General features: G+C 43.7%; 1 protein-coding gene across 5 annotated transcripts in view; it reads left to right on the top strand.

The window, feature by feature from the left end:
- The window catches only part of CHEK2 (checkpoint kinase 2), a 54,073-nt gene that overhangs the window by 8,742 nt on the left and 21,818 nt on the right, over nucleotides 1-23,513 (top strand). For 4 of the 5 annotated variants that reach the window (XM_039462337.2, XM_039462338.2, XM_039462339.2 and 1 more), the window contains 6 exons: nucleotides 78-402; nucleotides 11,718-11,842; nucleotides 11,961-12,108; nucleotides 13,193-13,283; nucleotides 17,447-17,555; nucleotides 19,458-19,511. In XM_039462337.2, coding sequence (XP_039318271.1) covers nucleotides 84-402; nucleotides 11,718-11,842; nucleotides 11,961-12,108; nucleotides 13,193-13,283; nucleotides 17,447-17,555; nucleotides 19,458-19,511 — 846 coding nt within the window. In that variant the 5' untranslated portion in view covers nucleotides 78-83. Of the gene's footprint in view, nucleotides 1-77; nucleotides 403-3,024; nucleotides 3,027-5,337; nucleotides 5,474-11,717; nucleotides 11,843-11,960; nucleotides 12,109-13,192; nucleotides 13,284-17,446; nucleotides 17,556-19,457; nucleotides 19,512-23,513 lie in introns of all 5 variants that reach the window. The other variant, XM_074391311.1, reaches the window with a different exon arrangement.

Here is a 23,513-nt window from a genome sequence, read left to right as displayed (position 1 = left end):
TGTAGTATGCTTATCATTTTCTTTTTAAGTCTTATGCCTTGAAACTCACCTTTCTTGTTGGACCCTTCCTTTTTGAGGTCGTGATGTCTCGAGAGACGGATGTGGAGGCTCAGCAGTCCCATGGCAGCAGTACCTGTTCACAGCCCCAAGGCAGCGTTACCCAGTCCCAAGGCTTCTCCTCACAGTCCCAGGGCACATCGAGCTCCTCTACCAGCACTGTGCCAAACTCAAGCCAGTCCTCTCACTCCAGCTCTGGGACACTGAGCTCCTTAGAGACAGTGTCCACTCAGGAACTCTATTCTATTCCTGAGGACCAAGAACCTGAGGACCAAGAACCTGAGGAGCCTGCCCCTGCCCCCTGGGCTCGATTATGGGCCCTTCAGGATGGATTTGCCAATCTTGGTAAGACCCTTTGTTATATAGTATGAAGTTTTGTTCAGAAAAACAGTTACAGAAAGTCGTTGTGTTACTGCATGGGTGTTTGGCATGTTGAACAAATAATTGAACATCATGCATGAACAAGCAATGAAAGCATAAATTTATTTATTTATTTATTTATTTATTTTTTGAGGCGGAGTTTCACTCTTGTTACCCAGGCTGTAGTGCAATGGCGCGATCTCGGCTCACCGCAACCTCTGCCTCCTGGGCTCCGGCAATTCTCCTGCCTCAGCCTCCTGAGTAGCTGGGATTACAGGCACGCGCCACCATGCCCAGCTAATTTTTTGTATTTTTAGTAGAGACGGGGTTTCACCTTGTTGACCAGGATGGTCTCGATCTCTTGACCACATGATCCACCCGCCTCGGCCTCCCAAAGTGCTGGGATTACAGGTGTGAGCTTATTTATTTTTTTGAGACGGAGTTTCGCTCTTGTTACCCAGGCTGGAGTGCAATGGCGCGATCTTGGCTCACCGCAACCTCCGCCTCCTGGGTTCAGGCAATTCTCCTGCCTCAGCCTCCTGAGTAGCTAGGATTACAGGCAGGAGCCATCATGCCCAGCTAATGTTTTGTATTTTTAGTAGAGACGGGGTTTCACCATGTTGACCAGGATGGTCTCGATCTCTTGACCTCGTGATCCACCCACCTTGGCCTCCCAAAGTGCTGGGATTACAGGCTTGAGCCACCGCGCCTGGCGAAAGCGTAAATTTATTGAAGTGGAAGACAATTGAAGCTAAAGTACACATCACAGAATGGGAGCAGGCCTGAGCAAGTGGCTGCACATCTCTGGTAGCAAAGTCTTCTGGGGTTCAAATACCCTCTGGAGGTCTCCCATCGGTTACATCCTATGTAAATGAAGGGCTGGCTCACAGTCAATTAGAGGCCAATCCAAGGCTGGTGTGGATTGGTGCCTCATGCAAATGAAGGTCCTAGAATGGACCAATCATAGGCTAGAATGCAAGTTTTTCCTATTTATTTAGTTCCAGGAAATTTTTTTTTTTTTGAGACAGAGTCTTGCTCTGTCACCCAGAATGGAGCGGCTTGACTCACTGCAACTTCTGACTCCTGGGTTCAAGTGATCTCTCCTGTCTCAGCCTCCCGAGTAACTGGGATTATAGATGCTCACCACCACACCCGGCTAATTTTTGTATTATGTTTAGTAGAGATGGGGTTTCACCATGTTGGCCAGGCTGATCTCACTCCTGACCTCAAGTGATCAGCCCACCTTGGCCTCCCAAAGTGCTGGGATTACAGGCATGAGCCACTGACCTTGGCTGTTCAGGAAGTTTGCGTAAATTGGCAAATTCACACAAACCCTATTTTCCTGCCTTAGTTAGTTGCAGCATAATGCTTGATCCACTCTTGGAATGATTCTGGAGTTTGAAGGTGATGAAAGGTAAAACTGAAGAGGCAGTGTTGGGTGTTGCACTGGCTGTTACCTGCTGTGGATTCCCTTCATTTATTCTTTCAACAAATATTAATTGGACATTTACAATGTGCTGTCCGTCCAAGGATCTGAAGGTAGCTTTGGACCCTTTCCTTAGAAAAATGCAGATTCACGCAAACTTGCAAACATCACCTAATCACAAAAGCTTCACCAGTTAACCTCTGCTGTGGTTTGCCATGGCTTCAGAGAATCAGAGCTGTTCAGCATAGAGATGGCTATTTGTTGACACTTCTTATTTGTTCTTATCTCAATGGCCAACCTTGTGATTTAAATATGTTGACACTTTCTGACACCTCCTGGTTTCAATGGTAAGTCTTCCCTATGCGTATTTTAAAATTGCCAGGCATGGTGGCTTACGCCTGTAATCCCAGCACTTTGGGAGGCCAAGGCGGGAGGATCACTTGAGGCCGGGAGATTGAGACCAGCCTGGGCAACATGGCAAAACCCTGTCTCTGCTGAAAATATAAAAAGTAGACCAGGCGCGGTGGCTCAAGCCTGTAAACCCAGCACTTTGGGAGGCTGAGGTGGGTGGATCATGAGGTCAAGAGATCAAGACCATCCTGGTCAACATGGTGGAACCCCATCTCTACTCAAAATACAAAAAATTAGCTGGGCATGGTGGCGCGTGCCTGTAATCCCAGCTACTCAGGAGGCTGAGGCAGGAGAATTGCTTGAATCCAGGAGGCGGAGGTTGCGGTGAGCCGAGATCGCGCCATTGCACTCCAGCCTGGGTAACAAGAGCGAAACTCCGTCTCAAAAAAAAAAAAAAAGAAAATATAAAAAGTAGCCAGATGTGTGGCGATGGGTGGCTGTAATCGCAGCTAGTCAGGAAACATGAGAATCACTTGAACCCAGGAGGGGGAGGTTGCAATGAGCCAATATTGTGCCACTGCACCAGTCAAAGTATAGTATTTGTTTTCCTTTCTCTTACATTAAGATGACCTCTTCACTAAACAGATTTGAACCTGGCTTTAATAGGATAGAATATATTATTATAAAGAAATTAAGGGCTGATGTCTCATTTTGTGTTTCGTCACCCACCATCCTTGTTTTATTTCATGTCCAATTTTGATGTCTTGAAAAAAATGTACAAAATGGAGAAACAGTATACCTGCATTCCACATCTATAACTTTAAATTTAGAAGTAGACGCTTGAAGCTATTTTTTACCCATTTAAAATATAGTTTTCAGGCCGGGCATGGTGGCTCACACCTGTAATCCCAGCACTTTGAGAGGCCGAGGCAGATGGATCACCTGAGGTCAGGAGTTTGAGACCTGCTTGGCCAAGATGGGGAAACCCCATCTCTATTAAAACTACAGAAATTAGCAGGGTGTGTTGGCAGGTACCTATAATCCCAGCTACTCGGGAGGCTGAGGCAGGAGAATTGCTTGAACTTAGGAGGTGGAGGTTGCAGTGAGCTGAGATCACGCCATTGCACTCTAGCCTGGGTGACAGAGTGAGACTCTGTCTCCAAAATAAATAAATAAAATAAAATAAAATAAAATAAAATGTATATGAGACGGGCGTGGTGGCTCACAATTGTAATCCCAGCTTTTAGGGAGGCAGAGGTGGGAGGATAGCTTGAGCCCAGGAGTTTCAGAGCTGCTGGACAATATGGCAAGACCTCGTTCTCCACAAAAAGTGGGGGAAAGAAAAGACAAGTAAACAAAGGCCCTGATAGGATCACCAGCATAAGCTTATGTTGAATAGAGGCTGTTTATTATGATTATTTTTGAGACGAGTCTTGCTTTGTCACCCAGGCTGGAGTGCAGTGGTGTGATCTTGGCTCACTGCAAGCTCTGCCTCCTGAGTTCAAGTGATTATCCTGCCTCAGCCTCCCAAATAGCTGGGATTACAGGTACCCACCACCACGCCTGGCTAATTTTTGTATTTTTTTAGTAGGGATGGGATTTCACCTTGTTGGCCAGACTGGTTTCAAACTCCTAACCTCAGGTGATCCACTCTCCTCAGCCTCCCAAAGTGCTGGGATTACAGTGCCTGGCCTAGTTTTAGCTCTTAAGTTTAATTAAGGTCCTTTATTCATTTTGAGTTGAGTTTCATTTGTTTTTTTTTTTGAGACGGAGTCTCACTCACTCTGTCACCCAGGCTGGAGTGCAGCGATGCGATCTCGGCTCACTGCAGTGTCTGCCTCCCAGGTTCAAGTGATTCTTCTGCCTCAGCCTCCTAAGTAGCTGGGATTACAGGTGCTCCCTGACATGCCCAGCTAATTTTTATATTTTTAGTAGAGATGGGGTTTCACTATGTTGGCCAGACTGGTCTCAAACTCCTGACCTCAGGTGATCCGCCTGCCACAGCCTCCCAAAGTGCTGGAATTACAGATGTGAGCCAATGTGCCTGGACTAATTTTTTTTTTTTTAAGTACAATTTCCATTTTATTTTTCTCCAGAGAATAGTCTGTCTTCAGTCTTCAGTTCCTTACTTACATGGGTTTTGGTGGGGATCGTGGGGCAGCACCCACAGGTCTGAATCGGGGTGGTGGGGGTGTTGAGTTCTTGCGGGCTTCACGAGATCCATTCCTGACTACTTTGCTGTGAATTGCACAACTCACACAGTAATGTAGCTTCATATGCAGTTTGAGAAGCACATAGGCATCGAAGAAGCTTGCTTCAGATATCTACCTGACTGCTGTAGCCTCCACTATATTTCAAATGACGAATTTCTTTTTTTTTTTTTGAGTTTCGCTCTTGTTACCCAGGCTGAAGTGCAATGGCGCGATCTCGACTCACCGCAACCTCTGCCTCCTGGGTTCAAGCAATTCTCCTGCCTCAGTCTCCCGAGTAGCTGGGACCACAAGCATGTGCCACCATGCCTAGCTAATTTTTGTATTTTTAGTAGAGATGGGGTTTCACCATGTTGACCAGGATGGTCTCGATCTTTTGACCTCGTGATCCACCCGCCTCGGCCTCCCAAGGTGCTGGGATTATAGGCTTGAGCAACCGTGCCCGGCCCAAATGACGAATTTCTTTTTTTTTTTTTTTTTTGAGGCGGAGTTTCGCTCTTGTTACCCAGGCTGGAGTGCAATGGCGCAATCTCGGCCCACCGCAACCTCCGCCTCCTGGGTTCAGGCAATTCTCCTGTCTCAGCCTCCTGAGTAGCTGGGATTACAGGCACGCGCCACCATGCCCAGCTAACTTTTTGTATTTTTAGTAGAGATGGGGTTTCACCATGTTGACCAGGATGGTCTCGATATCTTGACCTCGTGATCCACCCGCCTCGGCCTCCCAAAGTGCTGGGTTTACAGGCTTGAGCCACCGCGCCCGGCCATGATGAATTTCTTAATGGCCTTGTCCTTGGGCACACATCGGGCACAATTCGTGCAGCGAATAGGCTGCATGTGGCCATGGCCCTTTTTGGCACGACCTTACTTTGTCATCTTGGAGGCACAGACTGGAGAGGGGACGGCCTAAGTATTTTATCTTTATTTTTTGTCAAGACGGAGTCTCGCTACGTTAACCTATATGATCTCAAACTCCTGTTGTCAACTGATCCTCCTGCCTCAGCCTCCCAAAGTGCTGGGATAAGAGGTGTGAGCCACCATACCCAGCCAGCTTTCAGTCTTTTATCACTAAGTATGATGTTAGCTGTGGGTCTTTTTTCTTTTCTTTTCTTTTTCTGTAGTAGAGATCTGAAGACCAAGCTGTGGATGTTTCATGAAAGTTCTTTCTGGCTGGATGCTCTGAGGCGTAAACTCTGTAATCTCAGTGCTTTGGGAACCTATGTCAAGAAAATTACTTGAAGCCAGGAGTTGGAGACTACAGTGAGCTTTGATTGCAAGTCACAGAGCAAGACTGTCTCTAAATTAAAAATAAATAAATAAAATAAATAAAAGCTCTTTATTAGGTTGAAGGGATTTCCTCCTATTCCTAGTTCTCTGATTATTTTTTATTATAAAAGGGTGCTGAGTTTTGCCAAAAATTGTTTCTCTATTATCCTCCATTCTGTTGTTACTGTGTATTATATTAGTTGGTTTTCAGATGTTAAACCCACCAAACCTTCCTGGGTTAATTCTTATTTGATCATGTGTAATCTTTTTTATGTGTTGCTGGAGTTAGTTCGCTACTGTTTTCTTGAGGATTTTTGTATCTATATTCATAATATGGTTTTATTGTGATGGCTCTATCTAGTTTTGGTATCAGGGTATTACTGGCCTCATAGATGAGTTGACAGTGTTCCCTCTTGTATTTCTTGGAAAAGTTTGAGAATAATTGGTATTAATCTTTACATATTTGATAGCATTTAAAATGAAGCCAGCTATCTGTTTCTCTCTCTCTTTTTTTTTTTTTTAGACAGAGTCTTACTCTCTTTCCTAGGCTGGAGTGCAGTGGCACAATCACATTTAACTGCAGCCTTGATCTCCCAGGCCCAACTCCTACCTCAGCATCCTGAGTAGCTGGGACAGGCATGTACCACCACACATAGCTAATTTTTTTTATTTTGATAGAGATGGGGTCTCCCTATGTTGCTCAAGCTAATGTGAGGCTGTCTGGGACTGCCCTTTTCTTTGTAGTGGATATTTTGATTACCTATTCAGTCTTTTTTTTTTGAGACAGAGTCTCTCACTGTCACTCAGGCCGGAGTATAGTGGCATGATCTTGGCTCACTGCAGCCTCAGCCTCCCAGGTTCAAACGATTCTTGTGCCTCAGCCTCCAGAGTCGCTGAGACTACAGATGCGTGCCACCATGCCTGGCTAATTTTTGTATTTTTAGTGAAGACAAGGTTTCACCATGTTGGCCAGGCTGGTCTTGAACTCCTGATCTCATGATCCACCTGCCTTAGCCTCCCAAAGTGCTGGGATTACAGGCGTGAGCCACCTTGCCTGGCCCTTTTTTTTTTGGTATTTTTAGTAGAGATGGGTTTTTGCCATGTTGCCCAGGCTGATCTCGAACTCTGGAACTTAGGCAATCCGCCTGTTTTTGCCTCCCGAAGTGCTAATATTATCATTCAGTCATTTCGCTTTTTATGGGTATATTCAGATTTTCTGTTTCTTCTTGTGTTAATTTTGGTAGTTTGTATCTTTCCAGGAGTTTGTCCATTTCACCTATGTCATCTAATATTGTCACAAAATTCTTCGTATTATTCTTTTTAAATCATTTCTATTTCTGTCAGATCAGTAGTAATTACCTCTCTCATTCTGATTTTAGTAATTTGGTCCGGGTGCTGTGGCTCACGCCTGTAATCCTAGCACTTTGGGAGGCTGAGGTGGGTGAATCACCTGAGGTCAGGAGTTCAAGACCAGCCTGGCCATCATGGTGAAACCCCACCTTTAAAAAACAAACAAAAAAAAGATTTTAGTAATTTGAGTCTTGTCTCTTTTTTCCTTAAGCTGTCTTAAGATTTGCTAACCTGTTGGCTGGGCACGGTGGCTCAAGCCTGTAATCCCAGCACTTTGGGAGGCCGAGGCGGGTGGATCACAAAGTCAAGAGATCGAGACCATCCTGGTCAACATGGTGAAACCCCGTCTCTACTAAAAATACAAAAAAGTGCTGGGCGCGGTGGCTCAAGCCTGTAATCCCAGCACTTTGGGAGGCCGAGGCGGGTGGATCACAAGGTCAGGAGATCAAGACCATCCTGGTCAACATGGTGAAACCCCGCCTCTACTAAAAATACAAAAAATTAGCTGGGCATGGTGGCACGTGCCTGTAATCCCAGCTACTCAGGAGGCTGAGGCAGGAGAATTGCCTGAACCCAGGAGGCGGAGGTTGCAGTGAGCCGAGATCGCGCCATTGCACTCCAGCCTGGGTAACGAGCGAAACTCCATCTCAAAAAAAAAAAAAAAAAAAAAGATTTGCTAACCTGTCGATCTTTTTAAGTAACTAATTTGGGTTTGTTGATTTTCTTTTTCTTTCTTTTTAGAGACAGGGTCTCACTCTGTCACCCTGAGGTGAGTGGTACAATCACAGCTCACTGTAGCCTGGACTTCTTGGCTCAAGTGATCCTCCTTCCTCGGCCTCCCAAAATACTGGGATTACAGGCACGAGCTGTTGCATGCAGCCCATATGTAGTTTTGATAGATCTTGCTAAATTGTCCTCCCTAGCCAATTATATACAATGTGTGTATAAATTCTCACTGGCAATGCATGAGATTACCCTCTTTTTTGTACCTCTTGCAGCACAGGGTGATATGAAATTTTTGGATTTTTGCTAATCTAATAAGTAAAACATGAAGTGTTGCCAGGCGCGGTGGCTCACGCCTATAATCCCAGCACTTTGGGAGGCCGAGGCGGGTGGATCACGAGGTCAAGAGATCGAGACCATCCTAGTCAACATGGTGAAACCCCGTCTCTACTAAAAATACAAAAAATTAGCTGAGCATGGGGGCGTGTGCCTGTAATCCCAGCTACTCAGGAGGCTGAGGCAGGAGAATTGCCTGAACCCAGGAGGCGGAGGTTGCGGTGAGCCGAGATCGCGCCATTGCACTCCAGCCTGGGTAACAAGAGCGAAACTCCATCTCAAAAAACAAAAACAAAAACAAAAAAAACAATAAGTGTTAATGTGTTTTTGATTTCTAAATTTTCTTATATTGAGTTGGCTTGGCCACCTTTCATATATCTGAGCCAGTTGCATTTCTGTTTCTTGTAAATTATCTTTTTTTTTTTAGACGAAGTTTCGCTCTTGTTACCCAGGCTGGAGTGCAATGACGCGATCTCCGCTCACCACAACCTCCGCCTCCTGGGTTCAGGCAATTCTCCTGCCTCAGCCTCCTGAGTAGCTGGGATTACAGGCACGCGCCACCATGCTCAGCTAATGTTTTGTATTTTTAGTAGAGACGGGGTTTCACCATGTTGACCAGGATGGTCTCGATCTCTTGACCTTGTGATCCACCCACCTTGGCCACCCAAAGTGCTGGGATTACAGGCTTGAGCCACCGCGCCCGGCCAAATTATCTTTTAATGTCCTTTACCCATTGTTCTACTGGACGGTGTATGTTTCTTTTTTTTTTTTTTTTTTTGAGACGGAGTTTCGCTCCTTACCCAGGCTGGAGTGCAATGTTGCGATCTCAGCTCACTGCAACCTCCGCCTCCTGGGGGTTCAGGCAATTCTCCTGCCTCAGCCTCCTGAGTAGCTGGGACTACAGGCACGCGCCACTATGCCCAGCTAATTTTTTGTATTTTTAGTAGAGACGGGGTTTCACCATGTTGGCCAGGATGGTCTCGATCTCTTGACCTCATGATCCACCCGCCTCGGCCTCCCAAAGTGCTGGGATTACAGGCTTGAGCCACCGCACCTGGGCTCGGTGTATCTTTCTTGTTGATTTATAGGAACTTAACATTGATTAGGGAAATTAGTACTTTTCCTGATAGGAGTTACTAATATTTTCTCTAGTCTGTCTTGCAATGAGCATTTAATTGCCTGCTGTATGCAGTGTTCCAAGTGTTGGAGTTGTGCTGTTAAACAAGAGGTCTCCAGCTGCCCTCCTGGAGGTTATGTTCTAATTTGGGGAGGTGGGAAGAAAATATACAAATAAGCAAGTAATTTCCAGTTGTGGCTCATACTCAAAAAGAAATGCAACAGGATAACATTATGATAGCAGGTGAGTAATGTTTATATAGAAAGCTGAGTAGGAGATGATAGTAGAGTCCAAAAGGCAGATCATGTTGTGTAGATAGTATCTATATAAAAGGCAAGGTGGAATGAGCCATTCAGGTAGTTGGGGAAGAAGTGCTAAGACCAGAAAGTAGGTTGAACCCAGCACTCTTGGGGGTAGTGAAAGGAGGCCTGTAGCGCTGGGTGTCATGAGCAAGGGGAGAGAGGTGTGAGGTGGGGCTGGCATGGTGGCAGGGCCAGACCCTAAACATCTGATAGGCCATGATGAAGTGTGCAGATTTTATGCTAAGTGTTGTGGAAAGCCTCAGGAAGGTAATAAGCAGGAAGTTACTGTATTGTCCGAGTCATTAAAAATTACTCCAGAGGCTGGGCGTGGTGGCTCAAGCCTGTAATCCCAGCACTTTGGGAGGCCGAGGCGGGTGGATCACGAGGTCAAGAGATCGAGACCATCCTGGTCAACATGGTGAAACCCCGTCTCTACTAAAAATACAAAAAAATCAGCTGGGCATGGTGGCGTGTGCCTGTAATTCCAGCTACTCAGGAGGCTGAGGCAGGAGAATTGCCTGAACCCAGGAGGCGGAGGTTGCGGTGAGCCGAGATCGCGCCATTGCACTCCAGCCTGGGTAACAAGAGCGAAACTCCGTCTCAAAAAAAAAAAAAAAAAGAAAATTACTCCAGAACTTTTAATGACTATTTGTTTTTCATGGTTTTATATACGTATGTATGTGTATATATGTATGTGAGCATATATATATATACACATATAACATTAGATTATTTTACAATATATACTATATATTTATAATATATATTTTGCATATATTTGCATGTATATTACATATATACTATAATATATAAAATATGTTATAAATATACAATACATTATTTTATATATAAATACGTAATTATATTTAAGGCAACTTATATAATAAACAAATATATATGTATAATGCAAATTACATATATAATAAACATTAAATAAATATTTAATATATATATTTGTTAATTTTTTTGAGAAAAGTCTTGCTCTGTTGCCCAGGCTAGAGTGCAGTGGCAGGATCACAGCCCACTCTAGCATCAACTCCTCAGGCTCAAGTTACCCTCCTGCTTCAGCCTCTTGAGTAGTTGCAACTATAGGTATATAACCACCACATCTGGTTAATTTTTTGAAACAGGGTCAGGCCAGGTGCAGTGGTTCACGCCTGTAATCCCAGCACTTTCGGAATCCCAACATGGTGAAACCCCATCTCTACTAAAAGACATAAAATTAGCCGGGCATGGTGATGCACTCCTGTAGTCTCAGCTACTTGAGGGGCCTAAGGCAGGGGAATTGCTTGAACCCAGGAAGCAGAAGTTGCAGTGAGCCGAGATTTCGCTGGTGCACTGCAGCCTGGTGACAGAGCAAGACTCTGTCTCAAAAAAAAAAAAAGGAGCTGGGCACGGAGGCTTACGCCTGTAATCCCAGCACTTTGGGAGGACAAGGCAGGTGGATGACGAGGTCAAGAGATCGAGACCGTCCTGGTCAACATGATGAAACCCCGTCTCTACTAAAAATACAAAAAATTAGCTGGGCACGGTGGCGTGTGCCTGTAATCCCAGCTACTCAGGAGGCTGAGGCAGGAGAATTGCCTGAACCCAGGAGGCGGAGGTTGTGGTGAGCCGAGATCGCACCGTTGCACTCCAGCCTGGGTAACCAGCAAAACTCAGTCTCAAAAAAAAAGGAAACACAATTTAATTCTGTCACCTCCAGGCTAGTGTGCAGTGGCGCTATTTCAGCTCACTCCAGCCTCAACCTCCCAGGCTTAAGCGATCCTCCCATCTCAGCCTCCTGAGTATCTGAGACCACAGGGACCCACCACCATACCCTGCTGATTTTTTACTTCTTGTAGAGATAGGGTTTCACCATGTTTCCCAGGCTAATTTTTAAATTTATGGTAGAGATGGGTGCCCCCTATGTGCCTGTGCTGGTCATGAACTCCTGGGGTTAAGAGATCCTCCTGCTTCAGCCTCTCAAGTGCTGAGATTACAGGTGTGAGCCACTGCCCCTGGCCATGTGATTATAGATAAACTGCCATCGGTTAAACTTGTTGGTAAATGTTTTTTGTCTCGTAATTTTTAATGCTATAAAATCTTATAATGATAAGCAGATTCATCATTCTGATTGCCTTCTTAGGCTATTTTCCTACAAGTAGCATTTATGAGCAATTTTAAAACACATTTGTTGCATGAAATTCAACAGCCCTCAGATGCATGCTTTTGTATTACAGAATGTGTGAATGACAACTACTGGTTTGGGAGGGACAAAAGTTGTGAATATTGTTTTGATGAACCACTGCTGAAAAGAACAGATAAATACAGGACATATAGCAAGAAACACTTTCGGATTTTCAGGGTAGGTGACAAATACCCATGTATTTAGGAGAGCTGGTAATCTATTCATTGCTTTTAGGTATTTTCCCACTATAAATCTTTGCTTTTAAAAGTGTGAAATAAAATTTTCTCTATTTTAGGAAGTGGGTCCTAAAAACTCTTACATTGCATACATCGAAGATCATAGTGGCAATGGAACCTTTGTAAATACAGAGCTTGTAGGGAAAGGAAAACGCCGTCCTTTGAATAACAATTCTGAAATTGCACTTTCACTAAGCAGAAATAAAGGTAATATCATCTTATGGTTACTGAATTTTTTTTTCACTCCCACATAGGAGAAAAATTTGTCATGTCCTTACAGAGTGTGGTTTAAGTGAGTAATGATGAGTAAGTTAGCATTCAAGATTCAACTTCTTTGTCATAGTTGCATTATTAAATTATGAAAAAGTTCCATCCAGACATATTTGTTTTGTTTTGTTTTTGAGATGGAGTTTTGCCCTGTTGCCCAGGCTGTAGTGCAATGGCGCAATCTCAGCTCACTGCAACCTTCACCTCCCGGGTTCAAGTGATTCTTCTGCCTTAGCCTGCCAAGTAGCTGGGATTACTGGTACCTGTCACCACACCCAGCTATTTTTTGTGTTTTTAGTAGAGACAGGGTTTCACCATGTTGGCTAGGCTGGTCTTGAACTCCTGACCTTGAGGTAGAGGTTGTAGTGAGCCGAGATCATGCCACTGCACTCCAGCCTGGGCAACAGAGTGAGACTCTCTCCAAAGACAACAACAACAAAATCTTTTTAGACTTTTTTTTAGATACAGCCCAAATAATGGATAAAAAAGGTATTTTGTTTAGAAAAATGTATTTACCTAACTTTACAAATATGTTGAATGTACTTTGCACTACAGAATACTTAATACCAGATATGTAAAGGTATAAATGGCCGAGAGATGATAATGCCAGTGTGGTGATACTGATGGCCTGATTTTCATTTGGACGTTTACTTGCCTAGACCATTTTTCTAGGCTCAGACTGATTGCTTTCTGATTCTGGGCCTGTGGAGATCTGCATAGGCATTTTGTACTGGTGTAGTCGATTAATCTCAGGTCAAGGAATATAAATAATGTTGTGTTATGAATTTCCTGTACTACCATTAGAATGATGCTTATAGTTCCATTGAAGCATGAAATTTGACTATCATTTATTTCCCTCAAGGGTTTTACAATATGTATTAGCCTACTGAATTAATTTCCTTAAGTTTACATGTTAAATGTAGTAAAGAATTGTCTTATATTCCATATGACTATTAAATTTTAGAATCAGTGATCTTCTCGTGAATAAATTAATGAAGCCCATTTTTACTCTTTTTTTCCTTAGTTTTTGTCTTTTTTGATCTGACTGTAGATGATCAGTCGATTTATCCTAAAGCATTAAGAGATGAATACATCATGTCAAAAACTCTTGGAAGGTAAATTATTTTCTTATATAACTGTACTTCATTTTTTCCCTATACATTTGTGATTGGTAGTTTCTCATTTCTGATTTCCTTCCTTCCTTCCTTCCTTCTGTCCTTCCTCCTCCTTTGTCACTCTCGCTCTCTCTCCTTCCTTCCTTCCTTCCTTCCTTTCTCTTTTTTTTTTTTTTGAGACCAAGTTTTACTCTTGTTACCCAGGCTGGAGTGCAATGGCGCGATCTCGGCTCACCGCAACCTCCGCCTCCTGGGTTCAGGCAATTCTCCTGCCTCAGCCTCCTGAGTAGCTGGGATTACAGGCACGCGCCACCATGCCCAGCTAATTTTTTGTATTTTTAGTAGAGACGGGGTTTCACCATGTTGACCAGGATGGTCTCGATCTCTTGACCTCGTGATCCACCCGCCTCGGCCTCCCAAAGTGCTGGGATTACAGGCGTGAGCCACCACGCCCAGCCCTTCCTTTCTTTTTGTTTCTCTTTCTCCTTCCTTCCCTCCTTCCCTCCTTCCCTCCTTCCTTCCTTCCTTCCTTCCTTCCTTCTATTCTCTTCTTTTCTTCTTTTCCTTTCACTGAGTTTTGCTCTTGTTGCCCAGGTGGGAGTGCAGTGGCATGATCTTGTCTCTCTGCAACCTCTGCCTCCTGGGTTCGAGCAATTCTCCTGCTTCAGCCTCCCGAGTAGCTGGGATTACAGGAACATGCCACTACGCCCAGCTAATTTTGTATTTTTAGTAAAGGCGGGGTTTCTCCATGTTGGTCAGGCTGGTATTGAACTCTCAACCTCAGGTGATTTGCTCGCCCTGGCCTCCCAAAGTGCTGGGATTACAGGCATGAGCCACTGCACCCTGCCATTCATTCATTATTTATTTATTATTATTATTATTGTTATTATTTTTTTTTTGAGACGGAGTTTCGCTCTTGTTACCCAGGCTGGAGTACAATGGCACGATCTCGGCTCACCGCAACCTCCGCCTCCTGGGTTCAGGCAATTCTACTGCCTCAGCCTCCTGAGTAGCTGGGACTACAGGCACGCGCCACCATGCCCAGCTAATTTTTTTTTTTTGTATTTTTAGTAGGGACGGGGTTTCAAAATATTCAAATTAACTGGGTGTGATGGCACACACCTGTAGTCCCAGTTACTTTGGAGGTTGAGGCAGGAAAATTGCTTGATCCTGGGAGGCGGAGGTTGCAGTGGGTAGAGATGGCGCCATTGCACTCCAGCCTGGCTGACAAAGTGAGACTCCATCTCAAAACAAACAAAAAGAGGCAAATCTTAATTTCAGGCATGGCAGGATCTAGGAGGTCATTAGGCTTTACTCTCTGGTCTTTGAGTTTTGATGGTCTGTTTGACTTTATCGTTGATTACATCTGAGAGCTCCCACAGTGTCACTAGGGCTCCACCTCCATCTATTGAATCAGCTATTTGTTGCCTTGCTGTAGAATTGTTCTCTCTGTGTGGCAGGAAAAATGGCTACCAAGGGCTGCAGACTGATATTTTGTCTAGAAACTATAGCAGAGAGGCTGGGCACAGTGGCTCACGCCTGTAATCCCAGTATTTTGGGAGGCCAAGGCGGGCAGATCATGAGGTCAGGAGATTGAGACCATTCTGGCTAACACAGTGAAACCTTGTCTCTACTAAAAATGCCAAAATGAGCTGAGCATGGTGGCACGTGCCTGTAGTCCCAGCTACTCAGGAGGCTGAGGCAGGAGAATCACTTGAACCCGGGAGGCAGAGGTTGCAGTGAGCCGAGATGGAGCCATTGCACCCCAGCCTGGGCAACAGAGTGAGACCTTGCCCATTTTTAAATTGCAGGTTGGTTGTTTTTTTATTGTAGATTTCTAAGATTTCTTTATCTATTGTGGATATAAGCTTTTATCAGATATATGGCTTGCGACTGCGCGGCTTGGCATGGTGGCTCACACCTGTAATCCCTGCACTTTGGGAGGCTGAGGGCAGATCACCTGAGGTCAGGAGTTCGAGAGCAGCCTAGCCAACATGGAGAAACCCCTTCTGTACTAAAAATACAAAATTAGCTGGGCACGGTGGTGCATGCCTGTAATCCCAGCTACTTGGGAGGGTGAGGTAGGAGAATTGCTTGAACCTGGTAGGTGGAGACTGTGGTGAACCGAGATTGCACCATTGCTCTCCAGCCTGGGCAACAAGTGCAAAACTCCATCTCAGAAAAAAAAAAAGAAAGAGAAAAACAATGGCTGGACGCGGTGGTTCAAGCCTGTAATCCCAGCACTTTGGGAGGCCGAGAAGGGTGGATCACGAGGTCAAGAGATTGAGACCATCCTGGTCAACAAGGTGAAACCCCGTCTCTACTAAAAATACAAAAAGTTAGCTGGGCATGGTGGTGCGTGCCAATAATCCCAGCTACTCAGGAGGCTGAGACAGGAGAATTGCCTCAACCCAGGAGGCGGAGGTTGCGGTGAGCCGAGATCTTGCCATTGCACTCCAGCCTGGGTAACAAGAGCGAAACTCCGTCTCAAAAAAAAAAAAAAAAGAAAGAAAAACAACAAACAACAACAAAAAAGGTAAGCCAAATTATCATGTGACCTAGAAATTCTCCTATGTGTATAAATTTCCCAGTTTTAAAAACAAGTATTCAGGCCAAGCATGGGCTCACAATCTGTAATCCCAGCACTTTAGGAGGCTGAGGTGGGTGGATCACTTGAAGTCAGGAGTTTTAGACCAGCCTGGCCAAAATGGTGAAATTCTGTCTCTATTAAAAATTTTAGGCTGGGCGCGGTGGCTCACGCCTGTAATCCCAGCACTTTGGGAGGCCGAGGCAGGTGGATCACGAGGTCAAGAGATCGAGACCATCCTGGTCAACATGGTGAAACCCCATCTCTACTAAAAATACAAAAAAATTAGCTGGGCATGGTGGCACATGCCTGTAATCCCAGCTACTCAGGAGGCTGAGGCAGGAGAATTGCCTAAACCCAGGAGGCGGAGGTTGCGGTGAGCCGAGATTGCGCCATTGTACTCCAGCCTGGGTAACAAGAGCGAAACTCCGTCTCAAAAAAAAAAAAAAAAGGAATGAAGTACCACAGATGTTATGGCATCACTCTAAATGAAAATGCAGACACGAAAAGCTACATATTGTATAATTTCATCAATATGAAATATTCAGAATAGTCAAATCAATAGAGAGAGAAAGCAGATTGGTGGTTTCCAGTGGCTGGGGGCTGAGGGCTGGGGACAGGGTAAAGTGAGGAGTGACTGCTTGATTGTTTAAAAGGTACAGGGTTTCTATTTGAGCTAATGAGAAAGTTCTGGAATTAGATGCTGGTGGTTGTAAACATGGGCAATGTACCTAATGCCACTGAATTGTACACTTTAAAATGATTACAATGGTAAATTTTGTGTTAGTATATTTAACACAATAAAAAAGATGTCTTGATAAACCTGTCAACTCACCCCTTCAAAACCCACAATAGTTATAATAGTCCACTTCATAATGGGTAATTGATGCTCTAGTAGCCATTATCTTGGGCTGACCCAAGCTTTGGAGGACAGATACTACTCAGGATTAAGTGTGTTCTGGGTGATAGCTTGGATAGCATTCCTCCTCTATGAGTAGTATCCGAATTAACTGCTAATCTCTGTGAGAGGTTGCTGATAGTAGGCTAATTGTGTAATACTTTTGTTTTCTCAGGTAATCTGATTTGATTTAAAGTGCAATTCATGCTGTCAACTGCTTATGCACTTCCTTTGAAGAGAGAAAATAAGAAGGAAAGAAATGTATCCATTAAAGCTATTCATTTGCAGACTTTGTTTACTGCTATTTGTTTAGGGCACTCATTTTGACCAGGGAGGACTGTTTCTAGTTAATGTTTTTCTGACCTCTCAGATAAGTGATTTCTCTCTCATTTTTTCTCTTAGTATCTGGGAATTTCACAATCCAGGGCTGCAGTAAGACTCATGTTTGTATCACTTAGCTCAAAAGTGGAATTTGGAGCTGACTTAGTGTTGTTGGCTGTTAAGCCCTTGACATTTTACATTGGTGAAGTTCCACTGTGTCCTGTGCAAATAGGGACAATGGAAGGGTTGTTACATGGAATGTCTGTAAATTGTAATACTTGAAGCATCGGACTCAGGAGTGGTGGGTCTCGTAATTAAAAACATTCAGACAATCACTGTCTTTGTTTTTCCCTCTAGTGGTGCCTGTGGAGAGGTAAAGCTGGCTTTCGAGAGGAAAACATGTAAGAAAGTAGCCATAAAGATCATCAGCAAAAGGAAGTTTGCCATTGGTTCAGAAAGAGAGGCAGTAAGTACCAATAAAAGGCTGCTCACCTTGTATTGACACTTCTTTATAACTTCCCAAAATAATCTTAGATTGATGATCTTCAATCTCAGGAACAACTCCCTGCTTAGGTGGATGAATTTGTAAGTATCAAAGAACATGGAAAATTTGGAGGCATCTTTGATTAATCTAGAAACTTTGACTTACAGACAATTTGGTTCCACAAGTATTTAATTGTACATAATAATGAGCATAGCGGGAAGTATTTTTTTTCTCCTTCCAAGTTCAAAGTTGTTACAAGATTGTTTTTACAATAAATGACAGGAAATTAGAGAAAAAAATTCAGCCATAATCCTCACTGTAACCCCACAGCTGTTTTCAGTTTTCCTTTTCCTCCTAGTTTTTGTTCAGATGAAATCGTGTTTTTAGATGGTTGAAATCATCTTGTATATACAGTTTTGTATTTTGCTTTTCCACAAATGCATTATGGCAAAATCTTTTCCCTAATACATCCTTTTTGATGACTGAGTTTTCATATCACTTACTTTATTGTAATTTATTTAACAATTTCTCTGCCTGATCATTTAGGTAATTTCTTATTCTTTGCCGTTCTGGGTAATATGGCAGTGAGTATCCTTGGTTCATGGATTAGCCATAGATTTGTAAAATTTTAGTTAAATCATTGACATAGTTTTTCTTTATAGCAGCTGTTTACTACTTTTTTGTAATCCACATTTACTGTATGGGAGAGATGGCCAAATGCATTGGTCTTTCCACATGTTACTCAACAAAGTAATGTAAAACACAGCCCCTAATCACATTTTCCTTTTCGACCAGCTGTTTCTGGCTATTATACTTTCACATTCTTTGAAGATCAATTTTTCCCCCCTAGAAAATGCCATTCTCACATGGCAAGAAGAATTTCCTTTTTGTGTTCACTTTGTTATAGATCTTTTCCCCTGCGATTCTAAGATTTGTTTCCCATTTTGAGGAGAAGAAAATACCAACTAGATTGTTAACTGGGAGTAAAATTTTACTTTTTGATTTCATTCTTTGAATCAGATTGGACTCTTTGTGACTATTTTATTATCAGAATATGCCCTGACTTGGTAATGAGTTTAGCGGCTTACAGGAAGAGGCAGGCTCTTAAAATTAAACATCTGGGTTTCTTAGCTGAAGTTCATTTTATATAAATATGTAATTCTATCTCCTCTTTGCTTGCGGAGGGTGTAGCCCAGGAAGTTGAGTTACTTGATTCATCCTTTTGGAATTGTAACAGAACAACTTTAGTACCCTGAAGCCTCCTCTTGTCAGAGTTTCAGAAAACATGTGAGCCTGCTGTTGAAGTTGGAACCTGTATCTGCTCTATTAGTAGCAATTTGAATTAACATTTTCCTTATACAGTTTAATTGAACGCCTTCTTGTCCATGTTTTTTATCATTTTAATGAATTTAAATAGTTCCATAGCTAATAAGTAGGGTTGACGAATTAAACATGAACACAGTGGAAACACACTTGTTTCTGACTGTGGACACTGAGGCAAGTGCATTCTGTCTTCTGAGCCTTGTTTGCCCCATCTGTAAGATGGGGATAATTGTAGAATCCCCTTCAGCTGGGGATTCTGAGGCTCATGAGACTTGATCTATATAAATACAGAGCTTGGTACAGGACCTGGCCATTTATTTAAATAAAGAGCTTGGCACAAGGCCTGGCATTTATTGAATGCTTACTATTTGCCAAGGATTTTGCAAAGTTATTTCAGGTGAGGTATTTAAGTCATTGACCTCTGGGCTTTGATTTCTTTTTAGGAATAGAGCTGGGTTTGGAACTCAGGCAGCCTTTATTGAGTAAACTAAGTTTAACTGTACATTTTTAAAAAATATTGGCAATTATTATTAATAAACTCTGTTTTTCTATTTATGAAAGGACCCAGCTCTCAATGTTGAAACAGAAATAGAAATTTTGAAAAAGCTAAATCATGTAAGTATTAAGAAGATATGACCCATACTTAGATTTATTTATCTCAAAATATGAGAGGAGTATAAAGCCTTTCAGTATAATAAAGCTAATACTGGTTGTGTTTGGTGGCTCACACCAGTAATCCTAGCACTTTGGGAGGCTGAGGTTGGTGGATCACCTGAGGTCAGGAGTTTGAGACTAGTCTGGCCAACATGGTGAAACCCCATCTCTACTAAAAATACAAAAATTACCTGGGCATGGTGGCAAATGCCTATAATCCCATGTACTCAGGAGGCTGAGGCAGAAGAAACACTTGAACCTGGGAGGCGGAGGTTGCAGTGAGCCGAGATCATGCCACGGCACTGTAGCCTGGGTATCCAAGCAAGACTTTGTCTCAAAAAATAAAATATTAAACTGGGTTCTTTAACTTGTGTGTATATGCACACATGTGCCTCGCTGTCATTTAGCTATGAAGAATTTTACTCCAAAATGTTGAGTGAACAATACTATATAAAGATTTCATGATTAAATAATTACATGATATTTCTTCTGAGTTAGTTCTTGACCAAAAGACGTAGTAATTATTCTATCTCATAGACATTTGATCAACTGATTATGTTGGAGAAGACAGTGCTAATTTTAGTGAATTTGGCTTAGTTTTACCTGAAGTTTTAATACCTTTGAATACCTTTTATTTGGAGTAATCCAAATAAATCCAAGGATATCCATTAAGTATGAAGACATCCTGTTCTTAGATCTGATTAAATGGTGTCTGTGACCTTGTTGGGTGTAAGTAGTTCTTTTTTTTTTGAGACGGAGTCTCTCACTGTCACCCAGGCTGTAGTGCAGTGGCGTGTTCTCGGCTTACTGCAATCTCCGCCTCCAGGGTTCAAGCAGTTCTCCTACCTCAGCCTCCTGAGTTGCTGGGACTACAGGCGTGCGCCACCATGCCCAGCTATTTTTTTTTTGTATTTTTAGTAGAGATGGGATTTCACCGTGTTAGTCACTCACGATAGTCTCGATCTCCTGACCTCAGGTGATCTGCTTGCCTTGGCCTCCCAAAGTGCTGGGATTACAGGTGTGAGCCACCGCGCCCAGCCTTTTCCTTCTTTTCTCTTTTGAGATGGAGTCTCTCACTGTCACCCAGGCTGTAGTGCAGTGGTGTGTTTTCAGCTCACTGCAATCTCTGCCTCCTGGGTTCAAGCAATTCTCCTACCTCAGACACCCGAGTAGCTGGGACTACAGGCGTGTGCCACCATGCCCAGCTATTTTTTTTTTTTTTTTTTGAGACGGAGTTTCGCTCCTGTTACCCAGGCTGGAGTGCAATGGCGCGATCTCAGCTCACCGCAACCTCCGCCCCCTGGGTTCAGGCAATTCTCCTGCCTCAGCCTCCTGAGTAGCTGGGATTACAGGCACGTGCCACCATGCCCAGCTAATTTTTTGTATTTTTAGTAGAGACGGGGTTTCACTATGTTGACCAGGATGGTCTCGATCCCTCGACCTCGTGATCCACCCGCCTCGGCCTCCCAAAGTGCTGGGATTACAGGTTTGAGCCACCGCGCCTGGCCTATTTTTTTTATATTTTTAGTAGAGATGGGATTTCACCGTGTTAGTCACTCACGACGGTCTCGATCTCCTGACCTCAGGTGATCTGCCCACCTTGGCCTCCCAAAGTGCTGGGATTACAAGTGTGAGCCACTGCGCCCAGCCTTTTCCTTCTTTTCTCTTTTGAGATGGAGTCTTGTTCTGTTGCCCAAGCCAGAGTACAGTGGCATGATCTCCACTCATTGCCACTTCTGCCTCCCGAGTTCAAGTGATTCTCCTGCCTCAGCTTCCTGAGTAGCTGGGATCACAGGCGTGAGCTCACGCCTGGCTGGGTGTAAGTATTTCTTACCTTTTTGTGCAGTGATGATTCTGTCTCAATGAAAAATGTGTCTCACTTTTAAAAAGTGAGAAGAAAGGCTGGGCTTGGTGGCTCACGTCTATAATCCCAGCACTTAGGGAAACCGAGGTGGGCAGATCATGAGGTCAGGAGATCAAGACCATCTGGCCAACATGATGAAACCCCGTCTCTACTAAAAATACAAAAAAATTAGCTGGGCGTGGTCGCGCATGCCTGTAGTCCCAGCTACTCAGGAGGCTGAGGCAGGATGATTGCTTGACCCCAGGAGGCGGAGATTGCAGTGAGGTGAGATTGTGCCACTGCACTACAGCCTGGGCGACAGTACGAGACTCCATCTCAAAAATAAAACTGTGAGAAGAGAAATTAGAGGGTGGGCTTAGTCTTATCTTGGGTTTTGTTTTGTTTTTTTTTTTTTTTTTGGTTCTTTCAGTTTCTTCATTAATTCATGAGTACCCATGAAAGCATAAGCACTGGCATTAAACTCAAGGCAAGACTTCTCTTCTGTCCAGCTAATGATGATCTTTTTCTGGCTTTTAATCTCCAAACAGCAAAAAGATTTCTTCTCTGTTCTACCTCTCAAAATTCCTCAAAAAAGTCAGTAGAAACTGAGGAACAATTACTGTTGTTGATAATTTAGCAGGTTCCTTTAGAACTCAGTGGGTGGACCTGAAAACCCAGGAGAATCAGAGTGGCTGACCTTCCTGCTTGTTTTTCTTCTGTTTCTTTTGCAAATTCTTCTTCCTCCCTGAATTTGCCAGGTCCTTTTTCCAAGAGATTGGGAGTCTCTCTTTAACACACACACACACACACACACACACACACACACACTCTCTCTCTCTCTCTCTCTTTCTCTTTCTCTTTCTCTTTCTCTTTCTCTCTCTCTCTCACTCTCACTCTCACTCTCTCTCTTTTAGAGACAGAGTCTCTCTCTGTCACCCAGGCTTCAGTGCAGTGGTGCAATCATAGTTCACTGCAGCGTCAAACTCCTAAGCCCAAGCAATCCTCCTGCCTCAGTATCCTGAGTAGCTGGGACTACAGGAATGTACCACCATACCCTGCTGGGAGAGAGGAGCCCTCTAATTTTCTGGGGTAGGGGTGCATCAAACCTACCTTTAAGATAAACACAAATGCTCAGGGAATTTTCCCTGATGTCAGATGATCTTGAAACAACATTTACACAAATCTGGTGTCCAGTGCAATAGAGAAGAATTCAAAACTCTAAAAAAAATTTCCAAATGTATCTATTTGCAGTTTACCAGGGCCCATGGAACTCTTGGGAAATAAACATGGACCCCTGAGTGCATCTTGATGCTTTGGGACAATGAGTAGAGTCTAGTGGCCAAGAAAGCCTGGCCTTTGGAGTCAGAGATTGATGTGGTCAGTTTTTGAACACTTACAGTGCCAGCCTGTCTTGTGGACCCAGGGAAGTCGTAAGCACAGATAGAGCTGTCCATCCCTTCCCTCATGGGACTTTAGTCTAGTGTGGAGACAGACCTGGGTTCCCATCTCAGTTCTACTAAAGAAGCTGAGAAGGCCGGGCGCGGTGGCTCAAGCCTGTAATCCCAGCACTTTGGGAGGCCGAGGTGGGTGGATCACAAGGTCAAGAGATCGAGACCATCCTGGTCAACATGGTGAAACCCCGTCTTTACTAAAAATACAAAAAATTAGCTGGGCATGGTGGCACGTGCCTGTAATCCCAGCTACTCAGGAGGCTGAGGCAGGAGAATTGCCTGAACCCAGGAGGCGGAGGTTGTGGTGAGCCGAGATCGCGCCATTGCACTCTAGCCTGGGTAACAAGAGCGAAACTCCGTCTCAAAAAAAAAAAGAAAAAAAAAGAAGCTGAGAAGTCATTTATGAGAAGTTCATTTTACTTATTGGAGCCCCTATTTCCTCATCTGTACAATGAAGACAATAAGACTACTTATGTCACAAGGTCAGTGTGAGAATTTAGAGACTTGCTTGTAAAGCTTTCAGCACAGATAGCACACTTGGGGAGTGACAGGGGATCATTAATTCCCTGAACTGCTTTCCCAGTATGACCTAAGTGGAAGGTGTGGGTTAGTAGCTTCTGATTCCTGGTAGAGACACTTTTAGCAGTGACAGCCCTAGCCAGTGACCCT

This window comes from Saimiri boliviensis, chromosome 21 (genome assembly GCF_048565385.1).
Source record: "Saimiri boliviensis isolate mSaiBol1 chromosome 21, mSaiBol1.pri, whole genome shotgun sequence".
NCBI lineage: Eukaryota > Metazoa > Chordata > Mammalia > Primates > Cebidae > Saimiri > Saimiri boliviensis.
Note: the sequence above shows the minus strand (reverse complement) of the source record. Positions and strands in the feature narration are given on the sequence as shown.